At 44.5% G+C, this 20,160-nt stretch overlaps 1 protein-coding gene across 8 annotated transcripts in view; it reads left to right on the forward strand.

The window, feature by feature from the left end:
• HECTD2 (HECT domain E3 ubiquitin protein ligase 2) overlaps window positions 1-20,160 on the forward strand; it is a 164,204-nt gene that overhangs the window by 68,714 nt on the left and 75,330 nt on the right. For 4 of the 8 annotated variants that reach the window (XR_010589259.1, XR_006176025.2, XM_005292529.3 and 1 more), the window contains exon 1: window positions 11,713-12,502. The exons of the other annotated variants lie outside the window; for them this stretch is intronic. Coding sequence is in view for 2 of the 4 variants with exons in the window: in XM_005292529.3 (XP_005292586.1) it covers window positions 12,302-12,502 (201 nt within the window). In the remaining 2 variants the exon portion in view is untranslated. Of the gene's footprint in view, window positions 1-11,712; window positions 12,503-20,160 lie in introns of those variants that run through there. 8 annotated transcript variants of the gene reach the window in all.

The following is a 20,160-nucleotide window of genomic DNA, read 5'->3' on the forward strand; positions in this document are numbered from 1 at the left end:
ATAAATAATTATTAAAAAGGGGCCCAACATTTGGGAACTCCTATATTTGTCATCATGCCTACGAAGTAAGGAAGAATTAAAAAAATAGTCAGGAAATAAGACTATAGCAGTTTGTAATGCTACTTTTATGAAAGATGCTATACTATAATGTGGACATTGTTACTATTAGCATATACTGCTGGACAGCCACAAGAGGGAGCCATAGCCACAGTTACATTATATGAACTGTAATACAAATAGTGTTTCACTGACACCGTGACTAGCACATTTTGTTTAATTCCTATTATTGACTGTGCTTATATTTCAGTTTAAGATTCCTTTAAAGTAATAGAGCTTATTAATATGACTTTCTCTTTTTCTCATTTTACTGTGTAGAAACATCAGTTCAAACATTTTTGCTTCCTAAAACAAAAATTGGGCAATTTTACTAATCTGTAAATAAGTGAAGATTAGGCAGTAGTCCGTATCCTAATAAGCCATTATCCACCTTCATAACTCTTTCTAGGGAGAATTTAGGAAACCAAAGCAAACTCCTTAATACAAAACAATTAAGTGACTTGATTTCCTGCCTCAAACTATTACAGACCAGCACTCTCTGGTATCTTCCTCATCATGGTAAACTTGCTTTTTACTCACTTCTCAGGTAGGAATTGGCCTGAAAGACCATGCATAAAATCTGGAAGTATCATTTACAAGGAAATAAAATAGATGCAGGGTCAGAGTCACCAAAGCTGGCACTATCTTTCCTCCTGCACTTTATTGAGGGATTTACCCTGGGGACAAGTAGGCTGTGATACAGCTGTCACTCTCCCTGAGACGTTTTATTGCTGAAGGTGGATGGAGAATTTCCTGAGTGAGCACATATCCAAGCTATGCCCCATTCTGAGACAGCATCAGTTTTCTGGGAACAGTTGGCCTTTTGTGGGCCCTCTATTAGGGGAAAGACTGACCACTTTCTACCACCTCACTGTCTCTTTTTGATGGATTTGATCTTGTCATGGGCCTTCTTCAGGGTCTACATCAACAGAAGCAAGCACAGTCCTGGGATTAATATGGTCCATTATTTATTAATAACCTCTAACCCTTTAATTTTTTTTACTAGGAGACTGGGGAAAATAATTATCAAATACTTAATAGTGCAGAAGAGAATTAATTGGATGTTTCCACCTTGCAGCTGTATGTAAACCTCCAGAACAAAAAATAAGGAATTGGTTTGAAAGCTTGAACTGAAGACAGCTTGTGACTCCAAGGAAAGAAAGCCAAGCCACAAATAATCATGCAGCAATAAGATTCTTTGAAAACAGCTTACAAAGTGCTATATAACTTTATGCAGAATAAAGAGGAACAGAGCTTTCTGAAGCATGCACTCCTTTCCTGTTTCAACTAGTCTGCTTCTACCCTCTCTTCTCCCTACTCTTCTCAGGGGCCACCTCACTAAGTCCACATCTATTATTTTAAGCCTCCATTTTCTGTACTGGGAACTGTAAGAGACCTAGCCATACACCAATCAAAATATGAGGAAGAAGAAAAATCATCATGGAGAGAGAGAGAAACACAGGAAATAATCAAATCAAAAGGTCAACCCCCCCTCCCCCGCCTCCAGCTGGCCCATGATGCCTGCTTCCATCATCCACTTGTTAAATTTTCAGGCAAGGACCTTTGTGCTTTCTCCCATCATGCCCCACACGCTTGGGAGAAGCTCCCTGTAAACATCAACAAAGCTACCTCATTGTCCACCTTCAAATCCTTCCTCAAAACTCTCCTTTGCCATGACACTTACAAAAAAACTTGACAAGGACGAGTCTGGTGGTGTGCTGTGACCACAGCCTATGATGTTGACCAGTATTGTCTCATTGTTTCCTTATACTCTCCAATCAGTCTCTCTGTAGCCATCTGTTGTCTTTTATCTTATACTTAGATTATAAACTCTTTGGGGTAGGGATTGTCTTTTTATTATATGTTTGTACAGCACCTAGCACACCGGGGTCTGGATCCATGACTGGGCTTCAGAGTACTACAATAATTCAAAAAGTAAAATAAGAATACATCAGTAATGGAACAGAAGACCCAGACTAACGCTTCTTAGGGCAGAGTCCACATCAACTTCTGAGATGCATGGTGATGCTCCAGTTTGCATCAGGATCCGCAACATCACTGCAACCAGTAGCAAAGCAAGTGGGGGAAAGCAAAAGTACAAAATTGATCAAATCCATCCTTAGACTTATTCCATCAGCATTAGTGGAGTTAAATTAGGGGTGAATTGAACCCCTTTTGATTTTCAGTTTATGGCTGTCAAGTAACTTGTGATCAGAATCGGCTGAATTATAAATTTGACTAAATCATCCAGTGAATTTAGCTTTTTTTCCCCATTCATGAATCTTAAACACACACTGGCTTCTACTAACTAATATATTTATTTGTAAGCATTTGATAAATACTTTTGTGAACATATTTCAGCCCATTGGTTGTTTGCAAACACCTCACTTGCATAGTTTGCTGTTGGTAATTTGTGACTGGTCACCTATATTATGTGGAATGATTTATTTTCCCTTATTGGATGACTGAAACTTTTTAAACAGGAGAAAAATATTTGTGAATTATTTTTTTAATTATTCAAGCATCTCTTCTTCGAATTGAAAGGAACTGGAAACAACACTCCAAATCAGGTAGGATTGTCCTCTTATGAAACTGGGGAACATTTTCTGGGACACTTATTGTATCGCAAACATCAGGGTCGGCTCCAGGCACCAGCGCAGCAAGCAGGTGCTGGGGGCAGCCAACGGAAAGGGGCGGCACGTCCAGGTCTTCAGCGGCAATTCAGTGGCGGGTCCTTCGGTCCCTCTTGGAGGGAAGGACCTGCTGCTGAATTGCTGCCAAAGAATGAAGCAGCGGCGGTAGAAGTGCCACCGAGTGTGGCTTTTTTTTTTTTTTTTCCCCTGGCGCTTGGGGCAGCAAAAACGTTGGAGCTGGCCCTGGCAAACATTCATAGTTGGATTGTAGATATACACTATGTTCAGTTTAAAAAGTGTTTTTATAACTTTTTTAGGAGTGGAGTAAATCCTCTTTTTCCCCCTTTCGTAACAGAAAAACCAAAGTTGGGATAAAGTTTTGTGTCTGTCGCCACAGATATAATGGGTCAGATCCTCAGCTGGTGTAAATCAGTATAGCTATATTTACATCAATGGAGCTACGCCAGTTTACACCAGCTGAGGATCTGGGTCAAATTGTTTATGGACAATAGGAAAGGAATTTTCATTTTAATATTGCATTGGATTTTTGTGAACATGAGATTGGTAGGAAAGCAATCAGGAAGATTTTAATAGGATATTTTAAGAAAATGACATTACGTCATATTGGGGGGGGGGAAATCTCCTGGAATAGCTTCAGTCAGAGTTGGAAACCCTAGTTGTAATGCCCATGATTATGTGATTTCTTGATAACAAAAGGGAAAAGATAAGCACGTGAATGCTTGGTGTTCGTACAGCTGTGCTTGATTATTTATATTTGTACAAACTACTGGAAGCATTTGTGAACCAAACATGGTGAGAAATCGAACCTGAAAATTAAACAAGTTATCTTTTAGTAAAGCCAGCTCTTAAATGAAATTTAAATTTAACTTAGTAAGAAAGAGCGGGGAAAAGCAGATTCTTAATTAAATCTAATAAATTTAAGTTTTGAGTTAACTGCCTGATAACTCAAAAAAGGAAAGCAAAAACTTAAATGTTATTTTACCACTTCAGTATCTATTGCGAATTTAATTCAGTCTCTGCTCACTGAATCCTTACATGGAGCCTATATAACTCTTTACATCCACCACCCACCCCATCCCACTCACCATGGAGTAATTTGAGTATTGACAGTGTTCAGAAAAAGTATATGCTCTGTTTTCATCTGAAAAGTCACACATTGAAAAGATTTTTAAAAAGTGACACATAGCTCATCTATGCACTCCCCTGATATGGCTGCTATATCGGGACATTCTCCAGGCATAAACTAGAGTAGCCTGAGGGCAATTCTAATTTAGACTGGCTGCTAATAGTTCAAAGAGCCAAAATCAATCTGTGCAGCTGAATGACATGGCAGCCACAGATCCCTTCTGACTCTGAAGGATTCCCACCCCCTTGTGCTCCCACCACCTTTACAGGCAGAATCTGCCAGCACTGTAGCGAAAAGCAGCTGCATTGCATCAGAGGATCTAGCCCAATCAATGTGTCCTGTGTCATGAAGATGAATTCTCATAGTGCAGCATTGCCAGCAACTGTGTAAAGGCTGTGGAATAGTTACTAACATACTTCTAGTTTGTCTAAATGGACTGAAGATGAGAAATTGCCTGTCAATAGGCAATATTATGTTCTCATTTGGCAATTAAACATTGTATGTATAATTGAGGTTATGTTTTCCAATGTGCGTAGCTTTGCATTTATCTACATTGAATTTCATCTGCCATTTTGTTGCCGAGTCACCCAGTTTTGTGAGATCTTTGTGACTCTTAGTTCTGTCCAAAACTGCCTGCAATCTTGAGTAATTTTGTTTCATTTGAAAACTTTTCCCCCTCACTGTTTACCCCTTTTTTCTAGATCATTTATGAATATGTTGAACACTACTGGTCCCAGTACAGACCCCTGATGGACACCACTATTTACCTCTCTCCATTCTGAAAACTGACCATTTATTCCTATCCATTGTTTCCTATCTTTTAACCAGTTACTAATCCATGACAGTACTTTCCCTCTTATCCCATGACTCCTTACTTTGCTTAAGAACCTTTGGTGATGGATCTTGTCAAGGCTTTCTGAAAGTCCAAGTATAGTATATCCACTGAATCACCCTTGTCCACAAGTATGTTGACACCCTCAAAGAATTCTAATAGATTGGTGAGGCATGATTTCCCATTACAAAAGCCATGTTGACTCTCATCTAACATATTATGTCATCTGTGCATCTGATAATTTTGTTCTTTACTATAGTTTCAACAAGTTTGCCTGGTACTGAATTTAGGCTTACTGGTTTGTAATTGCCAGGGTCACCTCTGAACCCTTTTTTAAAAATCAGCATTACATTGGCTATCCTTCAGTCATCTTCTACTGAAGCTGATTTAAGTGACAGATTACATGCCAATTAGTAGTTATGCAATTTCATATTTGAATTCCTTCTGAATTCTTGAATGAATATTATCTGGTCCTGATGACTTATTACTGTTTAATTTATTAATTTGTTCTATAACCTCCTCTATTGACACCTCAATCTTGAACAATTCCTCAGATGTGTCATTTAAAAAGAATGGTTCATGTGTGGGAATCTCCCTCACAGCCTCTGCAGTGAAGACTGAGGCAAAGAATTCATTTAGTTTCTCCAAAACAGCCTTATCTTCCTCGATTGCTCCTTATCACCTCAGTTGTCCAGTGGCCCCACTGATTGTTTGGCAGGCTTCCTGTTTCTGATGTACTTAAACTTTTCTTTTTTTGCTGTTAGTTTTTGTGTCCTTTGCTAGTTGCTCTTCAAATTCTTTTTGGCCTAATTATACTTTACACTTTCCTTGCCAGAGTTTATATTCCTTTCTATTTTTGTCTGTAGGATTTGACTTCCAATTCTTAAAAGATGTCTTTCTGTCTCTAACCTCCTCTTTTACTCTGTTGTTTAGCCATGGTGGCCTTGTTTTTGGTCCTCTTACTGTTTTGTTTTTATTTGGGGTATGCAGGTAGTTTGAGACTCTCTATTATGGAGTTTTAAAATAGTTTCCATGCAGCTTGCAGGCATTTCACTCTTCTGATTGTTCTTTTTAATTTCTATTTAACTATCCACCTCTTTTTTGTGTAGTTCCATTTTTTGAAGTTAAATGCTACTGTGGTGGGTTTCTATAGTAGTTTCCCCCCCTACAAGAATGTTAAATTGAATTACATTATGGTTGCTATTACCAAGTGGTTCAGTTATATTGATCTCTTGGACCAGATCCTGTGTGCCACTTAGGACTAAATCAAGAATTGCATCTCCCGTTGGGTTTCCAGAACTAGCTACTCCAAAAATCAGTCATTAATGGTGTCTAGAAATGTTATCTCTCCATCCCATCCTGAGGTGACATGTTACCTAATCAATATGGGGATAGCTGAAATCCCCCCATCATCAATGGATTTTCTGTTTTTGTAGCCTCTCTAACGTCCCTGAGCATTTAATAGTCACCATCACCATCCTGATCAGGTGGGCGGCAGTATATTCCTACTGCTATATTCTTATTATTCAACCATGGAAATTCACTTGAGATTTTACTCTATTTGATTCTATGCTTTATTTCACATATAGTGCCACTCTCCCACCAGCACGACCAACTCTGTCATTCCTATATATTTTATACTCTGATAGTACCATGTCCCACTGGTTACCATCATTTCACCAAGTTTCTGTGATGCCTATTATATCTATATCCTCATTTAATACCAGGTACTCAAGTTCACCCATTTTAGAATTTAGACTTCTTGCATTTGTAAACAAGCACTTATAAAATATGTCAATATTTTGTTGTCTAGCTTCATGTGATGTAACTGAATCAGATTGTCTTTCATTTGACTGTTTCTCTTCAGTTCCTGTACTTTATAACTTCTATCCTCTCTCCTCTTTATTAGGATATAGAATATCCTCTTTAATAAATCCTCACCTAATGAATGTGTCATCAGAACCATGTGCTCCACGCGTGTTGGCTTTCCCCCTTCCCTTACTTTAAAAACTCCTCTACGACTTTTTAAATTTTACCTGCCAGCAATCTGGTTCCATTTTGGTTTAGGTGCCTATCCTTCCTCCTTTCCCAAAAGGTTCCCCAGTTCCTAATAAACTTAAATCCCTCCTCCAAACACCATTGTCTCATCCACACAGTGAGACTCTGCAGTTCTGCTTGTCTCACTGGCCCTGTGCTTGGAGCTAGTAGCATTTCAGAGAATGCTACCATGGATATCCTGGACTTTACTCTCTTATCTCGCAACCTAAATTTGGCCTCCAGAGTCTCTCTCCTACCTTTTCCTTTGTCATTGGTTCCTACATCTACCATGACCACCATCTCTTCCCCAACAATGCACATAAGCCTTGGTAGACGTCTCAAGAGGTCTGCAACCTTTGCACCCTTCAGGCAATTCACCATGCAGGTCTCCTGGTCATCACAAACGCAACTATCTATATTTCTAATGAATGAAACCCCTTTTACTATTACCATCTCTTCCTAATAGTAGTGGTCCCCTCCCTTGGAGAGATGTCCTCAGTGTGAGAGGTTACCCGGACATCATCTGGAAGGAGGTTCCCAACTATGGGATCATTTCCCTCACTCCAAGTTCTCCTTTCACACTCCTCAACAGCACACAGGCTGTCAGATGGGGGATGGGACTGTGCTGTGTCCTGAAAAGTGTTATCTATGTGCTTCTCCAGTTCAGCCACTCTGGTCTCAAGAGCCCAAACTCTTGTCTCAGAGGGCCATGAGCTGCTTGGACCGAATGCATACATACAGCAACCATACGTATTGCATTCAGTGCAATAAATTGGATAGCTCCCACTCTGCTGCTGGATTTCTGCCTGCCTTATTTTTATTTATTTTTTTGTTCTTTATGTGTATGTGCATTTTTCTTTTACACATGATTGTAAGTTTTGAGAAACAACACTCTAAAGAAAAATTGTAATTCCCGCTAACTATAGTACAGAATAATAACAAGCAGGAGTAAGACTGAGTTTGTATTAGTGGTATTGTATCAACATTTCTCTTTGAGGTCCCATCAGTTTCTGAAGGATTTAGATCCTGCTTTTTAAAAAATTACGTTTCTAACCCTCCGCTTCATCTTGCTCCGGGATTTTATTTTTTTTTATCTATCAGCCTATGGCTAATGGGTGTCTGATATAAATTTGAATTCCCCCTCTCTCTCTTTGGCAGCTGACAGAAAGAGGTTACTCTGTGTTAATTTTGATATAATAAATGGGCCTAGAGCATCAAACCTCTCCCACTTTTCCTCCTGTCCCCACAACAGCTGCCAGAATGTTGAGGAGGTTGTCCTACTAGATCCCTTCCCAACACTGTGACTGTCTCCAGAACTACAGGGACTGCTATTGTGTCCCTGCCTGCAGGAAGACCTAGCCTGTCTGCTTCTGCTGCTGCTCATAGTTTTCCCAATCAGTCGCAAAGTGAAATTGACAGTTTCACAGATACCCTTAATCAGTGATGAGCTCCCAAAATCCTAATAACCAGTTCCCTACCGGGTCCTCAGTGGCACTTTGGCGGCGGGGGGATGGGGACCTTCACTCGCTCCGGGTTTTCGGCGGCGGGTCCTTCACCCGGGGCGAGTGAAGACACACCCCCCCCCCCCACTGCCGAAATGCCACCAAAGACCCGGTAGGGAACCGCGTGGTGAGTACAAGCCCCATGTGCCTGTTTCTCCCCCCCAACCCACTTCCTGCCCCCGAATGCCCCCCTCAGAACCTGCAACCCTCCCGAGACCCCCCCCACCCTCACTGCTCCCCAGGACCTCACCCCCTACCCAACTCGCCCCGCTCCCTGTCCCGACTGCCTCAACCCCATCCACCACCACCCTGACAGACCCCCAGAACTCCCACACCTACCCAACCCCCCCCCCGTTCCCCGTCCCAACTGCCCCTCCAGAACCTCCGCCCCTCCAACCGCTCCCTGCCCCTTATCCAACCCCCTCCTCCCAGCCCCGGCTGCTCAAAGCAGCAGAAGATGCAGAGCTGCACAGAGCGCTGGCGCCATCGGCGCTGCGCACTGGGGCTCTGCGAGGGGGGGAGGGAAGTAGGGGAGGGGCCGGGGGAGCCTCCCCAGTTGGGAGCTCAGGCGGACAGGAGCGGCCCACGGACCGGAGTTTGCCGACCCGCTGGCCCCTTTACAACCGGTTCTACACCGGCTTCTAAATTTAACTACTGGTTCTTGCGAATGGCTCCAGCTCACCACTGCCCTTAATCAATATTAATGAAACTGACCAGTCTCATCAACTTCAAGCTGCTGGAAAACCTAGGTGTAACCGAAGCTGTCAGAGAACAGTGCATTGTTCACATTTGGAGTAGAAGCTCTACAACCACAAGGGCTAGAACTTTTCTCCTTAAATGAAAGCTTAAATATGACAGAAATTTCAGCTCCCTGAAATACCCTCCTCCCATTCTTTTTTTTTTTTTTTTTTTTAAACAACCCTATTGGGCTCTTTATAATGAAACTAGTGCTTTATGTTAGTTTCAGTATAATCAGCCATCTGTCCAACCTCTCTGCACCTGACAGTCCACAGCTCCATTTGAAGTTCCCACCCCCAAACTGAACCTGAGATAGCTGTGTTGATGATGGGCTCTGGGGAACTCTCTACTGAATTGTGGTGAGTTTTAGAATGCCACTGAATCTATAGTGCTCCAAATCCCGGTCTTGTGTTTTCTGGCCCATGCAAGAATCAGGGATGTAGTGCCATTGCAGTGTGGGCCTAGAACATAAATAAGTAGGCTCCAAGTTAAAACTGTGAAGCATGTGGTGGGGTGACTCTAGGCAGTAGGAGGCTTTAGGCTTCAGAGCCTGGTACAGCTATTGGTTGTCAAGGAAAAGAGGGGTCAGGGGAAGGGATTAGGTACTTTGTTTGAAGTAATGTGCTCCCAGTTTCCAAACCATCCAATACTTCATTTGACAATATTAAGAAATAACTCCTGGTTTTTATTTTTTTTTAAAAATGCTGTCCATTCTGATGGGAAAAGAGAAGTTGGCGATCATGCAGCAGCTATTTGGTAACACTTTTAGATTGATTGATAAGGAAATATTATTGAGACACCTGGAAATAAATTTAATAGGCTGGGGAGAATGTATGGAAATTGGGGGCAAACCTATCCCGCACTGTTTATTGTGCTAAAAAAATTAAAATATTGTAGCAAGCCAAAACAGATTCAATTATTGGTGGACACCTCTCTCCCTCCATTCTACCTTATTGATTTGCCTAACTGTTTTATACTGCCACCCATCACCATAGTAGCTAAGGCGCTTCCATGTACAATCTCCAGTGGACTTCCTCGTCTGTGGTACTTTTCCCTTTTCAGGATAAAAACTCTGCAGGGTTAGGGTTTATTTAGATTTTATTTATTTCCCCTTTCTTTGGTGGGTCCGTCAGGATTTATGGATATAAGAGGGGGCGTCCATGTTGTATCATTCTTAAGGTGGACAGTGTTTTTGGAAGAGGAGGAAAGTTTTTTGCACTATTTCCTGAAGATGGTCATTTGGGGTTGCCAGGTATCCGGTTTTCGACATCTGCATTTCGACTGCTGACCGAGACGTTAAAAGTCCAGCTGGCAGCACAAGCAGGGTCCCTACCCGGTTCCGTGTGACTCCTGAGAAGCTGCCACATCTCCTTCTGGCTCCTAGGCGGAGGGACAGCCATGGGGGCTTTGTGTGTTGTCTCCACCCCACCCCACCAGCTCAGCAGCTCCCATTGGCCAGGAACCGTGGCTGAGGGGATGGTGCCTGCAGACGCGGGCAGCGCGCAGAGCCATGTGGTGGCGCCTCCACCTAGGAGCCGGAGGTAGATGTTGCTGCTTCCCAGGAGCCACCTGAGGTAAGCGTCGCCCTGAGCCCACACCCCATCCCATGCTCCAACCCCCCCAGCCCCGAGCCCCCTCCTGCACCCCAAATCCTAGTGCCACCCCAGAGCCCACACCCCCCAGCCACAGCCCCCCACACACCCCAGCCCCCTGCCTTAGCCCGGAGCCCTCTCCTGCACCCCAAACTCATCTCTGGCTGGCCCCACCCTAGTGTCTGCACCCCCAGCTGCAGCCCTCACACCCTCCTGCACCCCAAGCCCCTCATCTCCAGCCCCACCCCAGAGCCCCCAGCCGGGGCCTTCACCCCCTCTCACACCCTAACCCCCATCCCAGCCTGGTAACAGTGAGTGAGGGTGGAGGAGAGTGAGCTATGGAGGGAGTGGGGATGTGGCTTTGGAGAAGGGGTGGGGCAAGGGTGTTGGGTTTTCTGCAAATAGAAAGTTGGCCACCCTATGGTCATTGGTGAGGGCTCCGGCTTCCCCTGTCTCCTGGGGACGTTTGTTGCCTACGGCCATGCGGTTGATGGGGAAAGCTTTGTTCCCAGCCCTCATACGCTTCAGAAGGGCAGCTATGGCGGTGGTTCAAAGCTGGAAATTGACTGGGGTTTGATCCCCGAATTGCTTTGAAATGCTGGGGGAGGGAGCTAGGGAGACTCCCTCGATGGGAGGAGAATTAACCTCCACCTCTGGGGGTGCGACAGAGGAAGGGCTGGTTTGATACCAGGGAGGAGGAGAAATCCCCGCTCGGGGAGGGCGAGGGATTCCGCTGTCCTGTGAGGAGGGGTGACGGGAGGGAGTCTCTGTGTGCGGGCGGGGGAGGGGCAGACGATGCTCGCTCCCGAGGCACAGCACTCCGTTCACGGGTGCTGCTGAGGGAACGTCCCATGGGGGGGCTCGGAAAAACCCCTCGCGGGCCCCTCTGGCGAGCCCTGTGAGACCCCGCCCTCGGGCGAGGGAGGGTGTTGCAGAGTCCCTGGGCGGGCTGTACGCCCATGACGTAAAGGGTTGGTTCCCCTATGCCCGCCCTCCCAGAGCGCTCGAGCCTGCGGCTGCGCAGAGCGAAGGGGCAGTCCCTGCAACGTGACCGGGGCACCGCGGCATTTCTTACGCTGCGGAGTTTCCGTAGCCGTGTCCCCCGCTGCCTCCACGCCTCGCTCGTGTGTCCGTAAACAACATGGCGGCTGTGCCGGCTCCTTGTCCAACTCTTGGGCTGTAGGCGGCTAAGCGGGGCGCGGGCAGCCGCGGCCGCCTGGAGCGCTGAGGGCAGCGGGCAGTGTTCCGAGAGCGGGGAGCGCGACAGGTCTGGCCGGTGGGGCCCACTGAGGGCGGCAGGGCCGCGCTCCCCCCCCCCCCCCCGAGCCGTGCGGGGGTGTGTGTGAGCCCGCGAGTAGCGCCCGCTGCGGCACCGCAGCTTGTGCCCGCAGTGCGCTGGGCGGTCTGGGCAGGGGGCGTTAGGGGAGCTGGTTGGAGGGTCCCGGGGGGCTGCGGAGGTGACTGGTTCTGTTCCCTGGGGTGTTGAGTGGCCTCAGTGGTTTTGGGGAGGCGGTGGGTGTTTGGGGGCGACCCGGTTGGAGCAGGTGACCGGGGGCTGGTGCCTTGGGGGAGGCTGTGGGCGCGCGTGGGGAGGCCGTGGGTTGTTGGGGGTGATGAGTTTGAGGGGGTGACTGGGGTGTAGGGGCTACTCGGGGGTGTTTGTGGGTTTGGTGGGGGCGGGGAAGTGTCGTAGACCCGGTGCGTGTTGGCTGGGCGAAGTAGCGATGTCACTGCAGACCCCGCAGGCTGCCACAGCCGGCTCAGATCTCCCCGCTGTTACCGAGAAAGGGTCCTTGCTGGGTTACAAAATGGGCGAGGACAGTTTTGTTCCCCCGTCAGTGGAGGAGGAAGAGGAAGACGGGGAGAAAGAAAAGGAGAAAGAGAAATTGCCTCCTATCCTGACCGCATCTAATACTGCTGCTGGGGTATGTGGAGAGCAAATGCCTTTTCCTGATGCCATAAGGCTCTTGACACAGATGCTTTGTGAATCATTATGAAGGGGATTGTGTGACCTGCCACTTTTCGTTAAAGAGCATAACTCAGATTTAATCCAATTTTTTAAAGAAGGGCTTGAAAACCAGGAAGCAAAATGATTAATTTTTAAAGTTTTATTTTATTTTACTTTATTTTATTCTTAATAGATAGACATTTTTTTCTTTTTTTATGTTACTTGCTTTGAGGTGTTTTAATTTTTTGTTTTTTAGAAAGTGTACCAATAATCAGTGACTTAGCTGTGAATTTTAAATTTGCATGTGGTTTGTTTTATAGTGATGCTTCCATTTTTTGTTGGACATGAGTGAGGTCTACAGCACTGCAAATTGATTTAAAAACACTTTTTCAGAGTGTAGTATACTTATGGTAAATTTACCATCTTGAAAGTAATGTAATGCTAATTTTCAACCCATTGCATTGTCTGCAGTATTTAAATAATTTATTTAGAAGATTCTTTTATGTTCTTCAGTCTGCTTAAACAAAGATGACAATATTTTTGGTGATAGAATTACTGCTGTATGGGTTAATGGAGATTGCTTTAAACTTATAAATGTGTGAAACAAAAATGGCCATATTGGGTGAGAACAATGGGATCCTGTCGTCTGACAGTGGCCAGTGCCAGATACTTCAGAACAGGGCAATTTATCAATTGATCCTTCCCTTGTCATCCAGTCTCAGGTTTAGGGATACCCAGAGCATGGGGTTGTGTCCCTGACCATCTTGACTGATAGCCATTGATGGACCTATCCTCCATAAAGTTATCTAATAAAATTGAAGATAAAGAAAGATAGATACACTGAAAAAATTCCATTTAATAAACCTTATTATTTTAGTGAAATCTCTGTACTTGTTGGAATTTTAAAGTTTATTTCTGATGAATATATAACATTTCCCACAATTTAACCTTGATTTCCTTGCTATAATTTGCCATTTTTTAACTAGCTCAAGTAACTGGGGACTATTTTCATAGAATAAAGGAGCAAACAATAGTTTCACTAATTCTCTAGTGTCAGAATTCTGAGATCTTTTAGTTGAGTAGATTTAAATGATGCCTGAATTATTAGAACTCATCATTTTACACAATTTAATTTTTAAACTGAGTAACTGCAATGCTTATGACACTGACAGTATTAAAGACCAGCTAGTGAAGGCAGACTATGTAAAGTTTTCTGTACAGTTCTGCCAGTGCACCTTGGTCTTTGTGTACAATCAAATTCAAGGCCTCTGGTTCATTAAAAAGATTGTCAATTTTGCAAATCTCTAATCTGCACAAATATGGACTTGGATAAGATTGCTAGATTTATTTGCACTTGTGAACTCAAGTCAGAATTACTTGGAGATAATCAGAGGCACAAATGACAGTTCTAACTCCTGTTGAAAGTCAATTGGAGTCAGTCACCCAACTGCCACTTGGCCTGGACACATGAAAAGAAAGACAGAGAGCAAGGAATGTGGCTTAGGTAAGGCCACAGCTTTATTATTTAACTCATCTGGGAACAAATTGTTAGAGTGCAAGTCATGATTCCTTAAGTTACTTCTGCCTGTTGGAGGGCTCCCCACGCCTCCACAGCTAGTTGTGAGGACCCCCACCACCTTCCCTTCATACAAAGGTTATGGGGCTGAGGAAAGGGGCTGTCTCTTTGCTCTACCAGATGTTACCTGCCCCAGCCCATTTACCCAGTTTCTTTACATCCAATTCCATTTAATCAAGGAACTGGTCCTCCTATGGAATGAATACCTGTACTGGACACCAGCCTTAAGGAGACATCAGCAATTAGATTGGCTGACTGCCCACACACCCCAAGCTGGGTTCCCAAATAGCTAACAGTTCCTTCCCCAGTGGCCGAGTAGGTGTACCCCATTACCTGAATAATTCAGGTACCAAATATATTTTGGGTGGATAATTACCGATCCTCCCAGATCCTATTCCAGATGCTTCATATGACCACTGGCTTTGTCAAGTTGTACAGGCCAGGTGGCTCGCCACCATACCTACTGAAGCTTTTCAGACAAGTTTACAGTCACGTCCTGGGCAAATGTTGTGAATCTGCCCTATATCTCTTTGGGCTCCAATTAGGAAGTCAATCCACTAATGAAATCCCAAATTGTTTTCACCCAAATGTACTAGAATCATTTTAGGTGTCTGCTTCCTCGCTGCAAAAGAGTATGAGAGAGTTATAAGTTGGTTTTAGAGCATGTCCCTCTTGCCATGCCAATTCAGATTCACCTCTCCACCAAGACCCACCTTTGAACCTCCAGGGGAACTGTGCTTGTCTGCTTGCACAGATCCAGACAGACTCTCATGACCCATTTCCCAGCTCCCTCTAGAGCACCCCTGCATTCATGCTAATTCAACTGCCTCACTGTTGATGCCCAGCAGCATATTCCTGGAGGAACTAGCCATCTGCCTGTGTGCCACACGCACAATCTTATCTCTGAACATCTAGTAACCAACTCCTGTGACCCAGTCACGTGATCCTGAAGGTTTAGTGTGCAAACCACTGAATTATCCTCCCAATAGGAACCTCCATACTTTTCTATGCATTTGGATGTCACCAAGTATAGGCATAATCTCTTAGGTTCCTATTCCAGGATGTGCTGTGGATTAGAGCTTGGCAAAGAGTTTATTTTTCAGTTTTGCCAGCAAACCAAACAATAAACTGAACTATTGGTTTGGTTCTGAAAATGTTCAGAATTTGTCAGCAAATCAGAAAAGTCTATTTTATGTGGGTCACCTTTAGAAAAGCATGTGTCCATTCCTCTTATAACCTTTAGCTTAGGGCTCTTATGTGGAAGGTGGGAGACCTAGGTTTGAATCCCCACTCTAGAGCAGGGACTTGAATTCTGATCTCCCATGTGAATACCCTAACCCAGGGGTGGGCAAACTACAGCCCTGGGGCCACATCCAGCCCCTCAGACATTTTAATCTGGCCCTCGAGCTCCTTCCGGGGAGCGGGGTAGGGGCGCTTGCTCCACGCAGCTCCCGGAAGCAGCGGCATGTCCCCGTTCCAGCTTCTACACATAGGGGCAGCCAGGGGGCTCCGCACGTTGTCACTGCCTCAAGCATCGCCCCCGCAGATGCCATTGGCCACCCTGAACTCATTTCTGGCCCCACCCCAGAGCCTGCACCCCCCAGCCGAAGCCCTCACCCCCTCCCACACCTCAACCCCCAATTTCATGAGCATTCATGGCCCACCATACAATTTCCATATCCAGATGTGGCCGTTGGCCCAAAAAGTATGCCCACTCCTGCCCTAAGCCCTATGCTATAGGCCAGTGATATTCAAACCTCACTGGTTCAGGAGCCAAATTAGAAATCAGCATTACCCAAAAGAGGTACAGTACTGCGAATCCATAAAAATTTGCCCAGCTCTGCTTTTGATGTAACCAATCCAGTCCTGACAGAATGGGCTCCCACTTTATCAGGGGAACCTCAACAACATGTGCTTTGACATTGCCATAAACTGAAAATCCTTTCTCAAGATAACTCCTCTGTGAAGAAAGAGTGGCACCTTCATTAGTGATTTGATTGGGCAAATCTCAGCTTCCCCACACTCTTGAAATATTATTTCACCTTGCCATCCTTTAATTGATTTTTGACACACTGAAAGTCGTTGTGTGAGATCCATCATTTTGCTTCCCTCCTCATTCCCTTTGCAGATCTCTAAATTCTGAAGACCTATGTAGATCCTTCCTTGCAGAACTCCTTAATATCCCTGATCGAGAAAAAAGTAAATTCCTCCAAATCTTCAATGTACACCTGAATATTGAAGCTTTAAGTTGCACTAAGACAAAATGGTCAATCAAGAACTAAGCAGCCGGAGGTCTAGCTGCACCAGAATGGCTTCCTCATTGGCTGCCAGCACCAGCTCTCAAATTCCACCTCCCTCATACTCTGAGCAACTTGAATGGCTAGTTACTAATGCGGACTTCTGCCTGAATCGCCTCTCTGGTCTCTGACTTCATTCTTGCAAGTAGTCTCTGCCACTGGAAGGAGAGAGAGCTCTGTATGGTTATACTCTCATCCTCCCCCAGATCCAATGAGCACTGCTTGCTCTGGTGAAAACCCCAGAACAGATGTCCCCAAGTATATTCTAATCAACTTTCAGGTCCAACTGTCATCCATGCTTCCTACATGGAAATCCTATTGCACTGACTAGGGGATTTTCAAACACTCAAAACCTCCATCTCTTTCTTTTCCCTAAATAAATAGGATCTGGCCATAACTGAGGAAATAGCCAGCTACTAAGTGCAAAATATCCATTCCCAGGGCACCACCTAAGGTGTGAAATTGAAGATGGCCAGGCTTGTAGTTCATGCAAATTAATCTTGGACATCCCAATCCTCCATAGCCAACTCCTACAATCCTGCAGTTTATTAACAGCAAGTAGAGATATCTTCCTGTCTCTGATGCAGACTCCAGACAAGCCAGCTGGAGGCTCACTGTGATTTCTTTGCTGGTATTATTCAGCGGGCTTGTATCCTCTCTTGAATTCACCCTTGCTGCAAATAAGAGTATCCTACCACCAGCTGCAAAGTTGGTCTTAACCCAACTGTAACATCTGTGCTTCAATTACCCAGTGTCAGGTGGGGAAAGGTTTCCTGTTGCCACCCCTGCCCCCAAGCTATGGCATGCTCTCACTTGCGGGTCTGTCCCTATCCCTGTGCTGTGTATGTGTATATGAGTAAACCCTCTCTGGGCTAATCTTATGCTCCTTCCCCAGGGACAGCTTCCTCTCTCTTCCCCGCCTCCATGTGGGCTGCAAGTCAGGGTCCCTTGACTGAAGTGTCCCTCACTATCCATAGTCACGCTCTGTAAAAGGTCTACTATTATAAGCATAGCTACTGCATATATACTTTTCCTACCCTCTGGTAGATATCCCATATTGTGTAATACTCCTTAGGAGCCTCAGTTTCCCCTTTCAGCTGAGATTTTAGTCATAGCAACACTGAGCTGTACCTCAATTTCCCAGTTTAGGCTCCCAGTTTCAGCTGGGATCTTTTTTGGCCATAGCAACTCTGAGCTGTGCCCCAGTTTCCCCCTTCCAGCTAAAGTTCTAGCCACAGCAACACTCAGCTGTGCCTCAATTTTGGCTGCGATTGTAGCCACAGCAACACTCAGCTGTGTGTGTTTCATTGTTTTGGCTACCTCACCACTGTGCATGCTCTCACGCTGTAATGTGGGAGAGCCCAGCCAGCCCTTCTACCCCCTAGGAGCCATACACTCAGGAGAAGCAGCTGCTGCACTGAATTGCATCCCCCACCACACATATGTGCTCTTGCCCCACTGAGGGGGAGGGCCAGAGGCGAGCCAGCTTCCCTTTCCCCCAAGGGGCTACCCACTCATTCTGTGGTGTGGGGAGCCCAGCCAACCTGCCCCTGCTGGGAATCACTCACCCTTCCTCTTCTGGCTCCAGAAGCTGCTACTGCAGGCTGCCTCTGCCTTGCCCCTTCATCCTATCCCTTCTTCCCATATGCATGTGCTCTCCTGGCTGGCAGCCGCACCACACATGCTTTTGCTCTGGGCAGAATGAGGGGAGGAAAAGGCACTGCCAGGTAATCAAGGGAGCCCACTCAACCTCCTCTGGCCAAGGGAAAACTGGTGAAAAGCTAGTACACTGTACCATCTATAGTTTAAAATCAAAATCGTGTTATATCAGGTCTGAAGAGTATTATGCTGAGGTTAATTGATATTGTCAGAGTGCAGATATTATAACTTGAATCTAGATCTGAATTACTGGAGGTTTTTAAGAACAGGTTAGGCGAACGCCTGTCAGGGATGATCTAGATAATACTTAGTTCTGCCTCATTTCTGGGAACTGGACTAGATGACCTATCGAGGTCTCTTCGAGTCCTACATTTCTATGATTCTATTATTCTAATGTTAATTCAAGGAAGATGTCAGGTCAATATGCTGCAGAAGTTTTTAAAAAGTGAATAATTGTTTGTCCTGTTAAAACAGCATAAAACATTACAATGAGATAGTGTAAATATGTCTGTGACTTTAATATTTCATTCAGTTTTGATTGCCTTGTTTCTAAAATGGTATAAAAGAGATTTAAATAGGTTGATCTACAGCAATAAACCCACTTTAGTAGATGCATGAAGGGCTTTTATAAATAATACATTTACTTAGCACTTTGTATCTTCAATTACTTAAAACATTAATCTTTACAGTAGTCCTGAGTTAGGTATTTACTCATTTTACATATGGGGACACTGAGGCAGAACAGTTAGATTGTTGTCACATAGTGGGAGTTGGTTTCAGACCTAGGATCATTACTCAAGAGTTCCTGACTCCTAATATTATGCTTTCATCCACTTTGTGCCTTTCTTATATGAAGAGTGAATCAGAAGACTTGAGTTCTTCATACTAGTAAGAGAAGGTGTAATAAAAGCGTGTTAAAATAATTAACAATATAAAGAAAGCAGACCATCGAATCCACAACTTTACTCCTGCTTCCCTAAGGATTGTAGGTTTGAAGAGCAGGTGAAGCTATGAAGTCATGAGGAACTTTACCTCTGTGTACAGTCAAGGGAACAATGTTGGGGATCTCACTACTGAATATGACTTTAAGCAGCAGCTCAGAGGTCAATGCAGGGTGGGCATCTGTAGTCCAAACATTCCTGCAGAAAGCTCTGTTGTGGAGTAGAGCTCTGGGCCTGCAGCTGTCTCTCGTCAGTCATGTGTGGGATTTTCAAACCCTGGAGATACATGAATTTTTTAATTATGGAAAGAGAGTTGGTGGGACTTTTAAGTTTGCAAAAGGAGTCATGGTACAAGGCCTGGTGTTCTCCATGGCCCTGGATTTCTCTTCATGTAAGCATGGAGAGACATTTTCAAGCTGAATAGACAAAATTGGTAAGGTTGCTAAGGTCACTGGTTATGGAGCAAGTACTTTATTAAGCTGCTTTGATGAAGCTGATGAACCTTGGAAAATTGCTTTGCTGCACCCTAGTGCTCACTAAACCCAGATATCTGGTTCCAGGAGCTTGTATAGTGTGCTATCAGATCCAGTGCACCTTACAAGTTCTTTAAACCCAAATTTCTTGTTGGTGCATCAAGATCAGTGTTATAAAACGCAGATCAGGTCTTATAAAACACTTGTAAAAGAAAAAGGAAATTCTGAGACCCAACCTTATAAAGTTACAATGAAAGCTGCAAGTTTGTATAACAGCTTAAGAAAAAAATCCTTATTAGAACTTGTAGTTTTACTTAAAAAAAGAACCACCACTGACCTTAACATGCAAGGAATTTTTAAGTTGCAGTCTCCTTGCTTTAAAACAAACAAAAAAAAACCAAACACTGTAAATGTGAAAATGCAGTTAACTAACTCTAAACAGCATTAACTTTGCTGCTGTATCCCTGTATATATGATCTGTCCAAATTTATGTGATGCTCTTACACTAACACACCTGACAGCTTGTGAAATGAGCATCATACCCCTTCTGCAATACTCCACTAGATTTTCCTGTACTTGATATATTATGGCAATGTGCTAGACAACCACTATGTATTTGTACAACTGACCTGACTAGACTGTCTTGTAATTATTCCTTGATGAACCAAACAACTCCTTGGATGTACATC

Source organism: Chrysemys picta, chromosome 7 (genome assembly GCF_011386835.1).
Source record: "Chrysemys picta bellii isolate R12L10 chromosome 7, ASM1138683v2, whole genome shotgun sequence".
NCBI lineage: Eukaryota > Metazoa > Chordata > Testudines > Emydidae > Chrysemys > Chrysemys picta.